The sequence below is a fragment of the Podarcis raffonei genome, chromosome 16 (genome assembly GCF_027172205.1).
Source record: "Podarcis raffonei isolate rPodRaf1 chromosome 16, rPodRaf1.pri, whole genome shotgun sequence".
In the NCBI taxonomy this organism is placed as follows: domain Eukaryota; kingdom Metazoa; phylum Chordata; class Lepidosauria; order Squamata; family Lacertidae; genus Podarcis; species Podarcis raffonei.
Window position 1 is genome coordinate 38,156,100 of NC_070617.1, and position 15,805 is coordinate 38,171,904.

The 15,805-nt window shown below is 46.8% G+C and overlaps 1 protein-coding gene across 5 annotated transcripts in view; it reads left to right on the plus strand.

The window, feature by feature from the left end:
• The window catches only part of KDM2B (lysine demethylase 2B), an 87,457-nt gene that overhangs the window by 66,486 nt on the left and 5,166 nt on the right, over nt 1–15,805 (plus strand). For all 5 annotated transcript variants that reach the window (XM_053370203.1, XM_053370204.1, XM_053370205.1 and 2 more), the window contains 6 exons: nt 1,481–1,705; nt 8,650–8,793; nt 10,070–10,156; nt 12,171–12,443; nt 14,401–14,439; nt 15,111–15,784. In XM_053370203.1, the coding sequence (XP_053226178.1) occupies nt 1,481–1,705; nt 8,650–8,793; nt 10,070–10,156; nt 12,171–12,443; nt 14,401–14,439; nt 15,111–15,784 (1,442 nt within the window). The remainder of the gene's footprint in view (nt 1–1,480; nt 1,706–8,649; nt 8,794–10,069; nt 10,157–12,170; nt 12,444–14,400; nt 14,440–15,110; nt 15,785–15,805) is intronic.

Here is a 15,805-nt window from a genome sequence, read left to right on the forward strand (position 1 = left end):
CATGGAAGCTGCTCTGAGTGATTTTGAGAAAAGGTTGGATAAACGATGTAGTAAATAAAAGAGGTGTAGAATCACGAACTATAGTTTGCATGATGTGAGCGTGATTTTACCCACTTCACTAAAGGATTCTATGAGTATTGAAAAGTCCTCTCACCCCACAGTGATGCTTTACTCTCCCAATTAACAATTAAAGGCTTGGGCAAGCAAAAAATAGTCTGGTGCTTAAGCAAAGATGGTGCTGGGAGTCCTTTCACAAACAGGGAGCCACCCCTGAGAAGGCCTGTCTTTGTGCTGCTGCCACTCTCTGCACCTCCCTTGAAAGAGGCATGCAGAGAAGGGCCTTGGTATGATAAGGTTCATATGGGAAGAGGTGGCCCCTGAAATATTGAGTCCCTGAGCTGCATAAAACTTTATAGGTCAAAACCAGCACTTTGAGTTGAGCTGGGAAATTAATTGGTAGCCTGTGCAGTGATGCCAATTTAGTGTTGTAAATTCATACTGCCTTATTCCGGTCAGCAATCTGGCTGCTGAATTCTGCACTAGCTGCAGTTTCCAAGCAGTCTTCAAAGGCTGTCCCAGGTAGAGCACGTTGTAGAAATCTAACCTAGCGGTTACCGGAAAGTAAACATCAGAAGATAGGGCCACCAGTCTAAGCTGGTGAAAGATACTCTGGGCCACCATTGCCATTTGTGCCTTGTGTGACAGTAATAGACCCAGAAGTACCCCCAGGCAACAGAGCACCTCCTTCAGGGGAAGTGTAACACCCTTCTGAACAAGCTGAACCTCACCTGTCCCGGCTAGGGAACCACTTGCTAAGAGCGCTTCAGCCTTACCTAAATTAAGCTTGAGTTCATTGGCTCCCATCCAGTCCATTACCAGTGCCAGGCCCCAGTCTAGCACATCCATTGATACGTGTGCAGACATAAAGGAGAAGCAGAGCTATTTTTCATCCACATACCGCTGACACCGTATCCCAAAACGCTGGATGACCCCACTCAGTGGTTTCATGTTAACAGCATAGGGGGTAAAATTGCCCCCTGTGAGACCCCTGAACAACTCTCCCCAAGTGCCACTATTAGGCATCCAGGAAGGAGTGCACTCCAGAGGGATTCTGGAAGCTGCTGAGAGGTCAAGGAGAATCTGAGGGAGACACTTCCCAATTTCTCTCCCGACAAAGATAGTCATGCAGGGTAACCAAAGCAATTTCCAGGCCAAAACTTGACCCAAATCTTAATTTAAATGGCCAGCAGTGGTGGGCCTTGGCAGGGTTTGAGGACCCCAGAAAATTCTGAAGGATGCCTTGTTCTGGTGCCCGGCCTTAAGTAAGCCAGTTCTTGCAGCCTCTGTCCCTGTATCTGCAAACTAGGGATAATGATTAGAATATGATTATCCTTGCTCATAAGGTAAGGATTGAGAAATAGGGTTTGGGAAATACTTGGAACGTTGCTGTTTAAGCATTGCTGTTGCTTGCCATTCCCAGAACCGGGCCGTCGGGAGACCCAAAGGAAAATTGGGCCCTGCCTCAGCCGTGAAGCTTGCGGCGAATCGGACAACTGCAGGAGCACGGAGGAGGAGGACGCGATGTCGCAAGTGCGAGGCCTGCCTGCGCACAGAGTGTGGCGAGTGTCACTTCTGCAAGGACATGAAGAAGTTTGGTGGGCCTGGCAGGATGAAGCAGTCGTGCATTATGAGGCAGTGCATTGCGGTAAGCCTATTGCCTGATCGTCTTGTGCAGTGATTGAGAATCACCTTTAGGTGACAAGCCTGGAAATGTTCTGGCAAAATTGGTGCTCACAGACCACAAATGATGAAGTTAGGAGGTAGGCTAGTACAAATGCAGGCAAATAATAATAATAAAAATTTACATAATAAAAATTTAATAAACATTTACAGATTTTTAAAAAGTGCTAGAAACAGGGGAAAAACAATAGTTAAAAAGCAATTAAATAGTGATAGAACTATCCTTATCTATTAAAACCATACAAATAACAATAATTAAAATGCACCACACCAGCCCTTTCATTAGAAGCAATCAGTTCCCAAAACCTATTGGAACAAAAAAGTCTTCACCTGCTGGCAGGATGACAAGGAGGAGGAAGCCAGTCTGCCTTCTTCAGGGAGGGGTTCCAAAGTCTGGGAGCAGTCACCAAGAAGGCCCTCTCCCACATCCCCACCAAGTGTGCCTGTTCAGGTGGCCCAGGGCAGGTTCATATGGGAAAAGATGGACCCTCAGTTAGCCTGGACCTAAGCTGTATAACGGGACGCGGGTGGCGCTGTGGGTAAAAGCCTCAGCGCCTAGGGCTTGCTGATCGAAAGGTCGGCGGTTCGAATCCCCGCTGCGGGTTGGCTCCTGTTGTTCGGTCCCAGCGCCTGCCAACCTAGCAGTTCGAAAGCACCCCCGGGTGCAAGTAGATAAATAGGAACCGCTTACTAGCGGGAAGGTAAACGGTGTTTCAGTGTGCAGCTCTGGCTCGCCAGATGCAGCTTGTCACGCTGGCCCCCGGACAGTGCTGGCCCCCGGCCTCTTGAGTGAGATGGGCGCACAACCCTAGAGTCTGTCAAGACTGGCCTGTACGGGCAGGGGTACCTTTACCTTTACCTTTAAGCTGTATAAGGGCTTTATAGGTCACAAGGAGCATTTTGAATTGTGCTGGGAAACAGACCAGTAGCCATTGGAGCTGTTGTAGCAAGTGCTCATATATTTATTATTATTATAATAAATGTGCTCATATATTTATTATTATTATAATTTATTGCATTTTAACGTTTTTTTAAAAAACTGCTTTCCTAACGTGTCTGAGTTTGCACTGAGTGTTCTTTTGTAGAACTTGAATTTCCTCACTGGAGAAAGGCAGAGAGCTGTTACCAGGATTTCTAGGTTTCTTGATTGCAAAGCATAGGAACGTAGGAAGCTGCCACAGAGCTTGATCCATATGGCTCAGCAATGTCTACCCTGACTAGCAGTGTTTCTCCAGGGCTTCAGGTAGAGGCACCCCCAGCCCTAACTTGGAGATGCCAGGGATTGAACTGGGGACCTCCTGCATGCAAAACAGGTGCTCTCCCCCTGAACTGCAGCCCCTTCCCCTTAAATGTGCTCCATTGAACAGAGCAATGGCGTTACACCTCTGGGTACAAATTCTGTTCAACCATGGACTCTCTGGATCGACTTGTCCTGTGTTGCTCCTCTATGAAACCATCACAATAATAGCTTTTCCCCTGCTTATTAGGATAGCGGGGTGGGCTGGGGGGTCTGGTTAAATGAGAGATTGCACCGAAAGCAGTGTTTCTCAAACTTCGTTCCCCAGCTGGACTACAAGTCCTATCATCCCTAGCTCGCAGGACTAGTGGTCAGGGATGAATCATAGAATCATAGAGTTGGAAGAGACCACAAGGGCCATCGAGTCCAACCCCCTGCCAAGCAGGAAACACCATCAGAGCACTCCTGACATATGGTTGTCAAGCCTCTGCTTAAAGACCTCCAAAGAAGGAGACTCCACCACACTCCTTGGCAGCAAATCCCACTGTCGAACAGCTCTTACTGTCAGGAAGTTCTTCCTAATGTTTAGGTGGAATCTTCTTTCTTGTAGTTTGGATCCATTGCTCCGTGTCCGCTTCTCTGGAGCAGCAGAAAACAACCTTTCTCCCTCCTCTATGTGACATCCTTTTATATATTTGAACATGGCTATCATCACCCCTTAACCTCCTCTTCTCCAGGCTAAACATGCCCAGCTCCCTTAGCCGTTCCTCATAAGGCATCATTTCCAGGCCTTTGACCATTTTGGTTGCCCTCCTCTGGACACGTTCCAGTTTGTCAGTGTCCTTCTTGAACTGTGGTGCCCAGAACTGGACACAGTACTCCAGGTGAGGTCTGACCAGAGCAGAATACAGTGGCACTATTACTTCCCTTGATCTAGATGCTATACTCCTATTGATGCAGCCCAGAATTGCATTGGCTTTTTTAGCTGCCGCGTCACACTGTTGGCTCATGTCTAGTTTGTGGACAACCAAGACTCCTAGATCCTTTTCTAGGATCTGGGAGTAGAGCTGGACAATACCTGGTTTTCAACATCACGATGTATCACCAGCTACAGTAAAAACAGTGATATGCTGATATATCACAATGTCCGAAATGTATCTCGGCTGCTTCTTCCTCCCATGTACAGTTCCCTGTCCCTGCTAAAGAGCACAATCTTGCTGGGAAAATCTCCTGGGCGTTTGTTGGGGGCTGTCTTGAGAAGACAAGTGCCTGTTCATATCAGTGGCGCTTGCCCAAGGGTGAGTTCCAGTGGCTCCTTCGAAGCAATATCACGACTGTTGTGCAACTTTGGCTTATCTTTGTGTTCTTTTCTTCTTGAATAATCCCAGTCTTTAAAGCTACTTGTCTCTCTAGTGAGGGATTTCAGTCCATGTTCCATTATCTGATGTAGGATTTGATTCATGTGAATTACCTTCTAAAAGCATCTGCTTTTTAGAACTCTCCAAGCTGTAGAATCGGCTTACAGAAAAGGGGTGATTTATAATCCTTTCTTTTAAACATTACTGCTTTTCCACTGACAGCGCCTTTGTTTCTTTTTCTCCCCCCTCCCTTTTGTCATAAGACTTGTAACAGATTGCAGCAGCCCATGTTTGCATTTGTGTCTCCATAATGTAAGGGCAATTAATTAAGTGACCTTCAGCACCTGAGTTGCTGGGCACAGGGATGTTGCAGAAAGCAGAAGAAATGTAGAGTCTTGTGCAAAACCTGGCAATGGTCACACCTCTGAATGCTAGGAATCCTTAACTGACATCCTTGGATTATAACTAAGGCTGCAGCCTTGAATTAATTTTACAGCATAATCTTATACATGCCCACTCAGAAGAAAGTCTCATTGAACTTCCTGGGGCTTATTCCCAGGTAAGGGGTTATAGGATTGCAGGCTAAAAAGATCTCCCCTATTAAAAATAATATTTATTAAAACTGCAAATGCTACCCACTGTCCGAAAATAGGCCATTCTAATCTGAGTGGTCTATTTTCATAATCTTAAAGAATGAAAGTAAATTGTATTATGCTGGTCAATGTTTTGTTACACTTTCGTGTATAGGCAACCCCCTGTTTACACACCTTCAATATGTGCGTGACCATGTATATACATGCATCGTGCAGAACATGGAAGTGACCTGGAAACGTCATAAAGACATCACTAAAAGGGTGGAGTGTTTGCAGGTCTTTTCAATTATATGTGATTTCACCAACGCTTGCAGTGTCTTGGAGCGTAACCCCTGCGTAAACTGGGTGCTGCCTGTTCTTTAAAAAATGATAACTTTAGAAAAAGAGGCATTATCACCCTCTTCCCCACCAAAGGAGGTGTGCCTCTTCAGGTATATTGCTTAATTCACTGGCTCATCTTTCTGCAATTAAAAGAGCTGGTGTGGTGTAGCAGACTGTGGAACTAGGACCAGGGAAGCCCACTTTAGGATCCCCTCACGGAGTGATCTTGGGCCAGACACTGTCTCCCAGCCTAACAGGGTTGTTGTGAGAATAAGTTGGGATGGATGGGAGAAAGAGAATCGTGCCTGTACCCTTAAACTCTGGAGGGAGGTGGCATACGAACGTAGTTAACACACCTAATTATAGCCTGTGCTTTCCAGTTAGATTATGTCTTTAGAAAGCTATATCTTGGTTTCTTTTAAAAACCCAGAGCCATAAGAATACATTTTTAAAATAACTGAACAATATTTATTTTTATTTGAACGATTTATATACTGCTTAACTACCATCTTCTCTAACCAGTGTACAGAAAATACAATTTGGAAAAGGTAATCATACTTCAGTTAAAATGTCTGCTAAAGTACGAAAAAAAAAAATCTTCAGTAGGCACTGGAATATATATGAAACAATCTTAAAACCATCTAAAAAAAGTTTGTACCATCCAATAATATTGGTAGAGCTGAGCTTTTATATGCCACATATTAATACAATGCCTGTCTTGGCTGTAGCTGCAATAGCAGCCCTTTTGGGTGGGTCAGTATTAGCATCACCAGAAGGGAGCTGAGGCTGAGAGGGGATGGCTTGCCAAAGGCAAGCTAGCAAGCTTGCAGCCAAGCAACTGTGCTATTGGCTGCCACCCCAGCTCTCAATGAATTATTTTTAAACCGCTTTTATGTAAAACAGTCAAAGTGACTTACAAGGGACAAACAAATGGAAGAGAAAACCAGGTGAAACAAAATACTAAAGTAGTAGCATTATATAATCATATTGAAATGACAAATGAAGAGCAGCAGACATAAAGTTCCTTAAAACCAACAGATCGGTCTGAAATGCTTTGAAACATGAGCGCAAGATGATCACCAATACAGGCAATGATTGAAGTTTCCAAACTTCCACAGGTGACACATTTGCAGCAGGTTAACTATTATGGGACATGGGTGGCGCTGTGGTCTAAACCACTGAGTCTAGGGCTTGCTGATCAGAACGTCGGCGGTTTGAATCCCCGCAACAGGGTGAGCTCCTGTTGTTCGGTCCCTGCTCCTGCCCACCTAGCAGTTTGAAAGCTCGTCAAAGTGCAAGTAGATAAATAGGTACCGCTCTGGCGGGAAGCTAAACGGCGTTTCCGTGCGCTGCTCTGGTTTGCCAGAAGTGGCTTAGTCCTGCTGGCCACATGACCTGGAAAAACTGTCTGCGGACAAACGTTGGCTCCCTCAGCCAGTAAAGCGAGATGAGTGTTGCAACCCCAGAGTCTTTCGCGACTGGACAACTGTCAGGGGTCCTTTACCTTTATAACTATTATTTTATTATCTATTGAATTTGTTCATTGCTTTATCTTGCCCAGGGCAACCCAAAGCAACTCACAAGTGGACAGATAGACCAAATTCCCTCCTAGATACATTAAAACCAAGAGAAAAAGATAAAAAGGTAAAGGTACCCCTGCCCGTACGGGCCAGTCTTGACAGACTCTGGGGTTGTGCGCCCATCTCACTTAAGAGGCCGAGGGCCAGCGCTGTCCGGAGACACTTCCGGGTCACGTGGCCAGTGTGATATCGCTGCTCTGGCGAGCCAGCGCAGCACACGGAAACGCCGTTTACCTTCCCACTAGTAAGCGGTCCCTATTTATCTACTTGCACCCGGGGGTGCTTTCGAACTGCTAGGTTGGCAGGCGCTGGGACCAAACAACGGGAGCGCACCCCACCGCGGGGATTCGAACCGCCGACCTTTCGATCCGCAAGCCCTAGGCACTGAGGCTTTTACCCACAGCGCCACCCGTGTCCCTTCAAAAGAAAAAGATAAATATATAAATATATATAAAACATTCGCCTACTTCTAAAAGGCCATAGGCACTTAGAGGCCAAAGGACTGGTCACAGAGGAACATTTTCACCAGGTGCCTAAAGAACTGTAACGGAGGCACCAGGCGAGCCTCCCTGGGGAGAACATTCCACAAACGGGAGCCACTGCAGAAAAGGCCCGTTCTCATGTCACTACCCTCCAGACCTCTCATGGAAGAGGCACACCAAGAAGGGCCTCATGGGATAATCACAGGGACCAGGTCAGTTCCTATGGGGAGAGGTGGTCCTTGAGCTTTTTTAAGAGCTCACTTAATGGTTTTGGCCTTTAGAACATACGATGGCAACAGATTTCGTAGACTGGAAGTCCCTCCCTCCTTGCCTGCCTTCTGCCAGCAGGTGAAGACATTCGTGTTCCAACAGGTTTGGGGCAATGAAGGGGCTGGTGTCATGCTGTTTTTATTATAATGATTGGTATGGCTTTCATAGATTTTATATGTGTGTGTAGTTTTACTTTGCTCAATGATTAATTGCTTTTTAATTACTTTTCTATGTTTTTCTGATTTTCATTTTTATATCTAAGCCGCCTTGTGCCCCATTAAGGAAAAAGGCGGGGTGTAAATAAACATAATAATACTTAACTGTTGTATGTGTGAAGAAGCCCTTCTGTTTTCACTTGCTTTAAACTGCCCTCCAGGACTGGAGTATCTCCCTTTTATTGATTGACAGTCAGCTCTCAGTTCTTGAGATCTTTCCTCCAGGATGTCCATCGCCGTGGCAAGGGCAGACGCAAGAGGCAGGGTGCATCAGTTGGGGTCCCTAGCTCGGGCTACAGAAGCAATTGGAGCAGAATCATAGAACTGTATAAGCATAGAGTTGGAATTGGAAGGGACCCATGGGTCATCTAGTCCAGCCCCCTGCAATGCAGGAAGAACTGCCTTTCTAACAGTTGCTTTCCAGAACAGCCAACTTTAAGTTGCTCAGAACACTGGCCCAACACAGAGCCTAAGTGAGCCCCACACCACCCAAGCTCTGAGCTGGAAGCCAGGCTATGAGGGCTAGTTTTTGCAACAGCAGAATCTCCCACCTCAGCAGGAGGCACAGAGGTTGGCATGTTTTCCTGGTCTCATTTCAGAGGTTGGGGACAAGGCCCTGCCCCACCCCAGATTTGCCAGCCCCTGTTCCTCTGTGTGTGATGTTATGATAACGCCTTGGCGGACATAGAATCACAGAATCAGAAAGACGTTGGGTTTCTCAGACCTTTAGAAGAACCAGCCACTAAAAGTGCTGCGAGCCGAGAGGATGGGGAGGTTTCACAGGTGTCTGTGCTGATAGCTTGCTGCCTGTTTCCTGATCTCTGCTCCTTTCCTCCTGTTTGTGTGTGTTTAGCCGGTGCTGCCCCACACGGCTGTGTGCCTGGTGTGTGGGGAAGCAGGGAAAGAAGATACGGTGGAAGAGGAGGAGGGCAAGTTCAACCTCATGCTTATGGAGTGTTCCATCTGCAATGAAATCATACACCCAGGATGCCTCAAGGTAAGGGCTCTCTGAGGTGGGGTCCAGAAGCTGCATCAAAACAGGCCTTGCCTCACTGTTCCATTTGTCATGTTCTTCGCAAAATGATGGCATGTTTGGCAGTCCTTTCCTTTTACCTGCAGCCACCACAGCCTACAACCTGCCCAAACACCCATAGCTCCGTAGCCATGCATGGCTGCAAGGTCGGCTAAAGGGTCTTTGTTGCCTGAAGCCAGTAGGGCTCAGGGGAAGCCAGATTACCCTCCTGCTTCTGCAATCCTGAGCCAACAGCAAAAAGCAGAATTCTGAATACACAAGTAATGGATAGAATTGTCTGCCACAAGATGTGGTGGGGGGCACTGGTGCCGATGGATTTAAAATAGGATTGGACAAATATATGGCGGTGGTGGAGGAGGAGGAGACTATCAGCCATAATTAAATGGAACCTCCATGTTCGGGGGCAGTGTACAGGTGCTAGGGACATCTAGTGGAGCATTGCTTTGCCCTTTCTGAAGACGTCTCATTGGCTGTTCTGGAGATGCTGATGGACCTTTGTCTCTGATCCAGCAGGGCTCTTTTAATATTCAGGAGTTCTCTGGCATTCTCTTCTCGGCTCAAAGGGCTCTGTCTGCTATGGTGCATAAAATGGCAGATTCTTGGATCTGATGCCTGAAAACATTAAAGGGGAAAATGGCACGTCAGCAGGCCCAGACCCAGACAGGCAGGTTTATGGCAGGGTTCTGGGCCAGCCTGCCTGTAATTACCCCCATATGATGAATGCCTGGAACGTCACTGCAAGCTGGTGATGCAAATTAGTTTGCCATTCAGATGGGGGTATAAAGAATAAAATTGTTATTATTTGTTAGGCACAAGGAAGGATTTCCCAGTTAGATTTCTTGGATCTGTTGTATGCTCCAACCCTCCCTTTCTAGCCTTGTTATCCTCTCCCATAATACCAGTTTGGGAAGCCTTTCTTTTCTTGGTTGTGAAGACCTCTTGATAAAGTTTATAGAAAAGACTTAAGAATCCAGGAAAATCCCCATGTGGGTGTAGAAGTAAGATTTTCAGAGACTGGGGAGAAGGGCGGGGTTTATTTGTGCTTATGCTAGATGAAGCAGAATAAATTATATGAAAGATTCAAAATGTAGTTGACTGACATGAATTGTAAATTATCAGCACACTTTTCAAAGAGCATTTTGTTTAAAAAGTGCCAAGCCCTGCCTGCCTGTATATTGGGAGCTGATCTGTAGCTTCCTCTTGTGTGTCTTGTGTGTCTGTTGTGTGTGTCACCTCCCAGGTGCGGGAATCAGACGGCGTCGTCAACGAAGAGTTGCCCAACTGCTGGGAATGCCCAAAGTGCAACCACGCTGGCAAAACTGGGAAAGTGAGTTTCACTGGAACTAATTGTGTTCACTGGAAGGGAGCTGTGCTTTTCCCTTCCTCTTTTTTTTAAACACACGCTAAGTTGCTAATCTCACTGCTGAGCAGGAGCAGCTGCCAATGTGCTCAAGGTTTCTCCCATTGCTTCACAATGCAGCCGGGAGATGAGTCACTGCAGGCAAGATATCTTGGGGGAAAGTTTTGTCTGCCGCTACTGATCTTCTCCACTGAGCAACCCCAGAGAAGTTTCAAGGAATCCCTCCCCCCAGATTATGCTCTCTGCTTTCTCCCACAGAAAATGAGAAACTGGTCACACCTTCTCTCTCTCTCTCTCTCTCTCTCTCTCTCTCTCTCTCTCTCTCTGTGTGTGTGTGTGTGTGTGTGTGTAAGTAATATAAATATAAAACCACACATGCATTAAGGACAACTTTTTCCATTCCATATTAACAGCTGTGAAGGTTTCAAGATTTGAAGATATACTCTGACTTGTCTTTCTACTATTATTTTAGTTTTGTTTTTGTAAAGCGACTATATATAAAACCTTACTTATTATACATATATCTCTGTGGTGCCTAAAATGTGTTTTCCCCCCTATAGACTAATTTAACACACTTGATTCATTCACTTCTGGCCAGACAAGGGGAATGGAGGCGCAGGGTGTGTCTCTTTAACCCTTTCCAAATCCCAACCTTGTAGCTTTAACTTCCCCTGTAGAGTTTTATATATAACTGCAATTTCATCTTGTGCAGGGGTTCAGTTCCAAGGGTTCCTCATATACTTGAACTGCCCCATGCGAGCATCCTAACCTTTTCCACAGCTGGTGCACTGAGTGGGCCTTTCTTTGTAAGCAAGGCAGAGAGCTTGAAAGCTCTCTTCACACCAGGAAAGTGTTGCATGGTTTTAATCTGTGCAAATTCAACTGTGCAAGATTGAAATCGCACAAATTAAATGTGTGTAAGATCTGATTGTACTGTATTGCACTCTTAATGTGTCCTTCCCCCTCAACCCTTTAGGGCAGGAGCTAGCGGGTGGAGCAAACTGTTGCTGGCCCTTTAGCTCTGGCTTGAGTACAGAAAAAGGGAGTCACTGAACATTAGAGAGAACTGACAAGGTTCCCTCTGACTCTATAATAATGTGGGCACAGGCCCTTGGGAAGGAATCAATGGGTTGAATTTCTGCTGCCACTTATGAGTTGTGATGCAGGGTGGAAATTTTGTGTTTCATAATATCATTAGTGACAGTAAATGGCTGCCAATTGCAAATACAGTATTTGGTGAACTTGGCCGTTTCAGTCATAATTAATATTTTTCAGCTGAACTATCCTTTTGCTTTTGCCTCTAAAGTCTTTACAAGTATTCCAGTAAATTTCACTGGGTGTGGATGCCAGCAATCTTTTTAAAACTTTGATTAAGTGTTATCTCTAAAGTATGAGTTTGCAGAGGGATAAATACAATCTTATAGGATAAATACAATCTTATAGGGACGCAGGTGGCGCTGTGGGTAAAAGCCTCAGCGCCTAGGGCTTGCTGATCGAAAGGTCGGCGGTTCGAATCCCTGCGGCGGGGTGCGCTCCCGCTGCTCGGTCCCAGCGCCTGCCAACCTAGCAGTTCGAAAGCACCCCCGGGTGCAAGTAGATAAATAGGGACCGCTTACCAGCGGGAAGGTAAACGGCGTTTCCGTGTACTGCGCTGGCTCGCCAGATGCAGCTTGTCACGCTGGCCACGTGACCCGGAAGTGTCTCCGGACAGCGCTGGCCCCTGGCCTATAGAGTGAGATGAGCGCACAACCCTAGAGTCTGTCAAGACTGGCCCGTACGGGCAGGGGCACCTTTACCTTTACTAAGTGAAATCACTTTCTAGAGGCAGGGTGGGAAGATAGTGCTGACCAGCAACTTCCATCCACATCTGGAGGGTCAGAGGTTTGCCCCCTCCCATTTTCCAGAAAACCCACGTTACTACCTATAAGCCACGACGCAAAAGCATAAGATATAAAGTTTGCTTGTGTGCTTTGTCTCTCTGGCGTACAAGCAAAAGCGCGGACCAGGGTTCAAGTACGCGTCAAACCTGCCCGGCTCTCTGCTGAAAGAGCAAAAGATCAATCGAGAGAACAAAGAGGTTGTCCCAGATGCCACCAAGCGGAAAGTCGAGTGCGAGGAGCCCCCTCGGAAGAAGTCCGATGACCATCCCAAGAAGTCTCCTGTTGACCCTCTTTTGAGGAGGAAGTCTGAGGAAGTCCACCCACGGCGGAAACGGAAATTCGAGAAGCCCCAAGAGCCTGCCATGAGGAAGCGGGTATGTGTTCTGCCGGGTGGGGGGTGTTATTGGGCCTCTTTGGGAGACCTTAGAGGTGGGAAGTGGCTTTGTGAGCAAGGCCTGGTGGAAATGCTCCCAGCCTGCTTGCCCACCTATGTGGATCAACGCCAGCTATTGTGTGACATGTCGGAACCGACAAACCTGCTTGTGGGATGTTGCTGTCAGGCAGGTGTCTTGAGATAGCAAGCCAAAGTGCTGCAGCAAAAGCCATAATAATAAGGCTCGGTCTTTGAGCATTCAAATGCATGAGTGCTTCACTGATGCTACCTTGTTGCAGTACCTACAGCAGCCCTGTAAGGTAGGTCAGTATTCTCCATGTTGCAGAAGTCGGGCCGTTAGGCAGAGTGGCTTTCCGAAGGCCACGGCAGAGGCAAGGAGACCAGCCAGGGTCTTCTGATTCAGGGACCCAGCCTCTTGGGCTGCAACCCTGGGGGCATTCTAACCTTTCAACTTGCTTCTCAGCAGACATGCTTAGGATCCAGTGGTTAACCACTATTGCTAACCTCTACCCTTTCCCTCCTTACTTTAACTATTTTATCATCATTATTTTAAAGGCAGTTGCATCTCATTTATAGCTCTGCTCTGCATGATACTAATATTTATACAACATGTCGCATAGATGTTGAGGAGATGCTGTATGAATGGTAATACATTAAAAAAAATTAACTACTCTTTAAAAACAAACTATGCAGTGCCTGCTCCCTTGTGCTTCAGGGGAAAGCAGGAAAGACTCTGGCTGTTGCTAACGATCCCTTCAGTTTCTAGAATTAGGGAGGCCCCCAAATGATAAAATTCTACTTTATTTTGTTCTTTGGAAGACAGAGAGTGAAGAGGGACCTTAAGTCTGTGTTAGAGAGCAGGTATTGCATTCGAAAGGTCCAAGGTTCAGTACTCAACAGCTCCAGTTTAGAAGAAAAGAAATAATCAAATAACAAGCGATGGGAAAGGGACCCCAAAGAGGCGCTGCCAGTCAGTGTAGGCAACACTGGCCTGGGATTCAATAGCTTCCTGCATTGCTAAGATCACAGCCCATTCCTAAAACAAACCTCCTTTCCTGTCTCAGCCACTAGGTGGCGCTTATGGGTCTTTTCAGACTGGTGCTGCAAATCTCCCTCTTTCCCTTCCTTCCTGGTAGCTGTTTTCTTCCTTTGAAGGTGCCCTGTGCATTCCCAACTCAATGTGCATCTTTGGGGCTGGCAAGGCCACACATTTTTTTAGTGTGTTTTTCCTGGGTGTTCTGTGGACATGGAAAGGTGAAAAAGCCCTTCCCTACATCCTGCTTTGAGGATTTCACAAGAGATCAGAGGATACCATCCATCCTCTCCATCTCCCCCCACCATCCCATCCTTGGAGCTCTCATAAATGTTTCCCATTCCATTAACATCATTTTTTAACCATTCCTAAATGCTGAGTCCTGGTGCGACTGAGTGGCAAAGATTTGTGATCTAGGAAGCTCTCCGTTCAAATGTCACCTCGCCTGAAAACTCCTGAGGTAGCCTTGAGCAAGCCAGTGGTGATTTTAAGTGTCTTAACTAACAAGCGGGTTTACACAATTTTAAAAAGCAGCCTTGCCCACAGGCTTATAGTCAGCTTCATTATCTCCTTCCTTTTACACTGTAGATGTTGATGTTCATACGATCCAATGTTTTCAGCTGTTTAATTTTTAAAATCTGTATTCTAAGAAATAAAAACGGTAAATCATGTATTTTACACCTGAATTGTAAAACCCTTGGACTGCAGTTCTTCCTGCAGGTTACCTAAATCCCCTTGGATTCTATGGGAATTATATAGTTCATTGGTGTACAGGATTGCAGTCCTTGGTCACTGAAACGTCATACAGAAATGTTGTGTACTGTGTGTGTGTGTTAGCTAAGTTGTCTATACTAAGTCATGTCTCTTTGCTCTCTCCCACCCCACAATCCCTTTCTGACCACAGTTAAAACTAGGCAAAGAAGAGAAGCTGTTCAGGAAAAAGGTACTACATTAAATCGTGTAGATTTATTCCATTACTTCACTCACCTATCCAATGACTTACTGTGACTATTCTGGAAATGGCAGGTTTTGAATCTTAAATTGGGGGGAGGGGGGGACGCTAGTGTGTCTTCTGCAGCTCTGCCTACACACCTGGAATCTTAGCTTTGATTAATTGTTGGTTCTTGCAACATGGAGATATGGTTAGCAATGAAATTCAGTCTCCCTCCCTGCGAAAAAGAAGAGCAGGCCTGCTGTTTTACTCTGCCTCTGTGAAAACCTCGCAGGCCTATGGTAAAATGTCAACCTGAGTTAGAAAATTGTGATTTGGATGCAGAATGCCCATCATATAACTAATTTGTTGTGTGTCCTTCCTCCACATCTACTTAGAGCATGTTTTGGATGACATTTATAGTTGAGGGAATTTCTTGAGAATCTCAAGGCCCACCTGCACCACTGACTTAAAATTGATGGAGCTGTAAAAGCTTGGGCTGTATAATACCAAACTAAAATTCTGAGGGCTTTTTGTTGGAAGTGCAGGTGATCTTTTTAAGGGCCCAAGCTTTCTTCACAAAGCTACAGTTGCCCCTGAAGGGAAAGGACCCCTTGAAAGCAGTTTATAGGGTTGAGGGGTGCCCATTGCCTTTGTACTGAGCCAGAACCTTCCCTTTCCAGAGGCGATCGTGGAAGGCCACAGATGACCGAGCTGCCCTGGTCAAGCCAGTCCGGCGCTTCAAGCAGGAGCCTGAGGACGACCTCCCAGAGGAGCCTCCCAAAAGCAAGGAGAGTGACCAGTCTCGCTCTAGCTCCCCCACGGCGGGGCCAAGCTCAGAGGGCGCAGAGTCCCGAGACAAGAAGAAGTTCAAGATCCGGCGGAAAACCCGCCTCCCAAACAAGGAGCTGAGCAAGGAGCTGAGCAAAGAGCTCAACCAGGAGATCCAGAAGACGGAGAACAGCCTGGCCAATGAGAATCACCAGCCCATCAAGTCTGAGCCGGAGAGTGAGAACGAGGAGCCCAAGCGGGTGCTGTGCCCCGAGCGGCCTCACCGCTTCAGCAAAGGCTTGAATGGAACCCCCCGAGAACTCCGGCACCAGCTCTTGTCCAGCCTCCGGAGCAGCACCCCCCGGGCAGCTGCCCGGCCTCTCCGCTCCCTCTCGCCCCCCAAGTGCATTCAGATGGAACGTCACGTCATCCGGCCGCCCCCCATCAGCCCGCCCCCAGACTCGCTCCCGCTGGATGATGGGGAGGCCCACGTCATGCAAAGGGAAGTCTGGATGGCTGTCTTCAGCTACCTCAGCCACAGCGAACTGTGTCTCTGCATGAGGGTTTGCAAGACCTGGAACAGATGGTAAGGGGCAGCGGAGGTGTT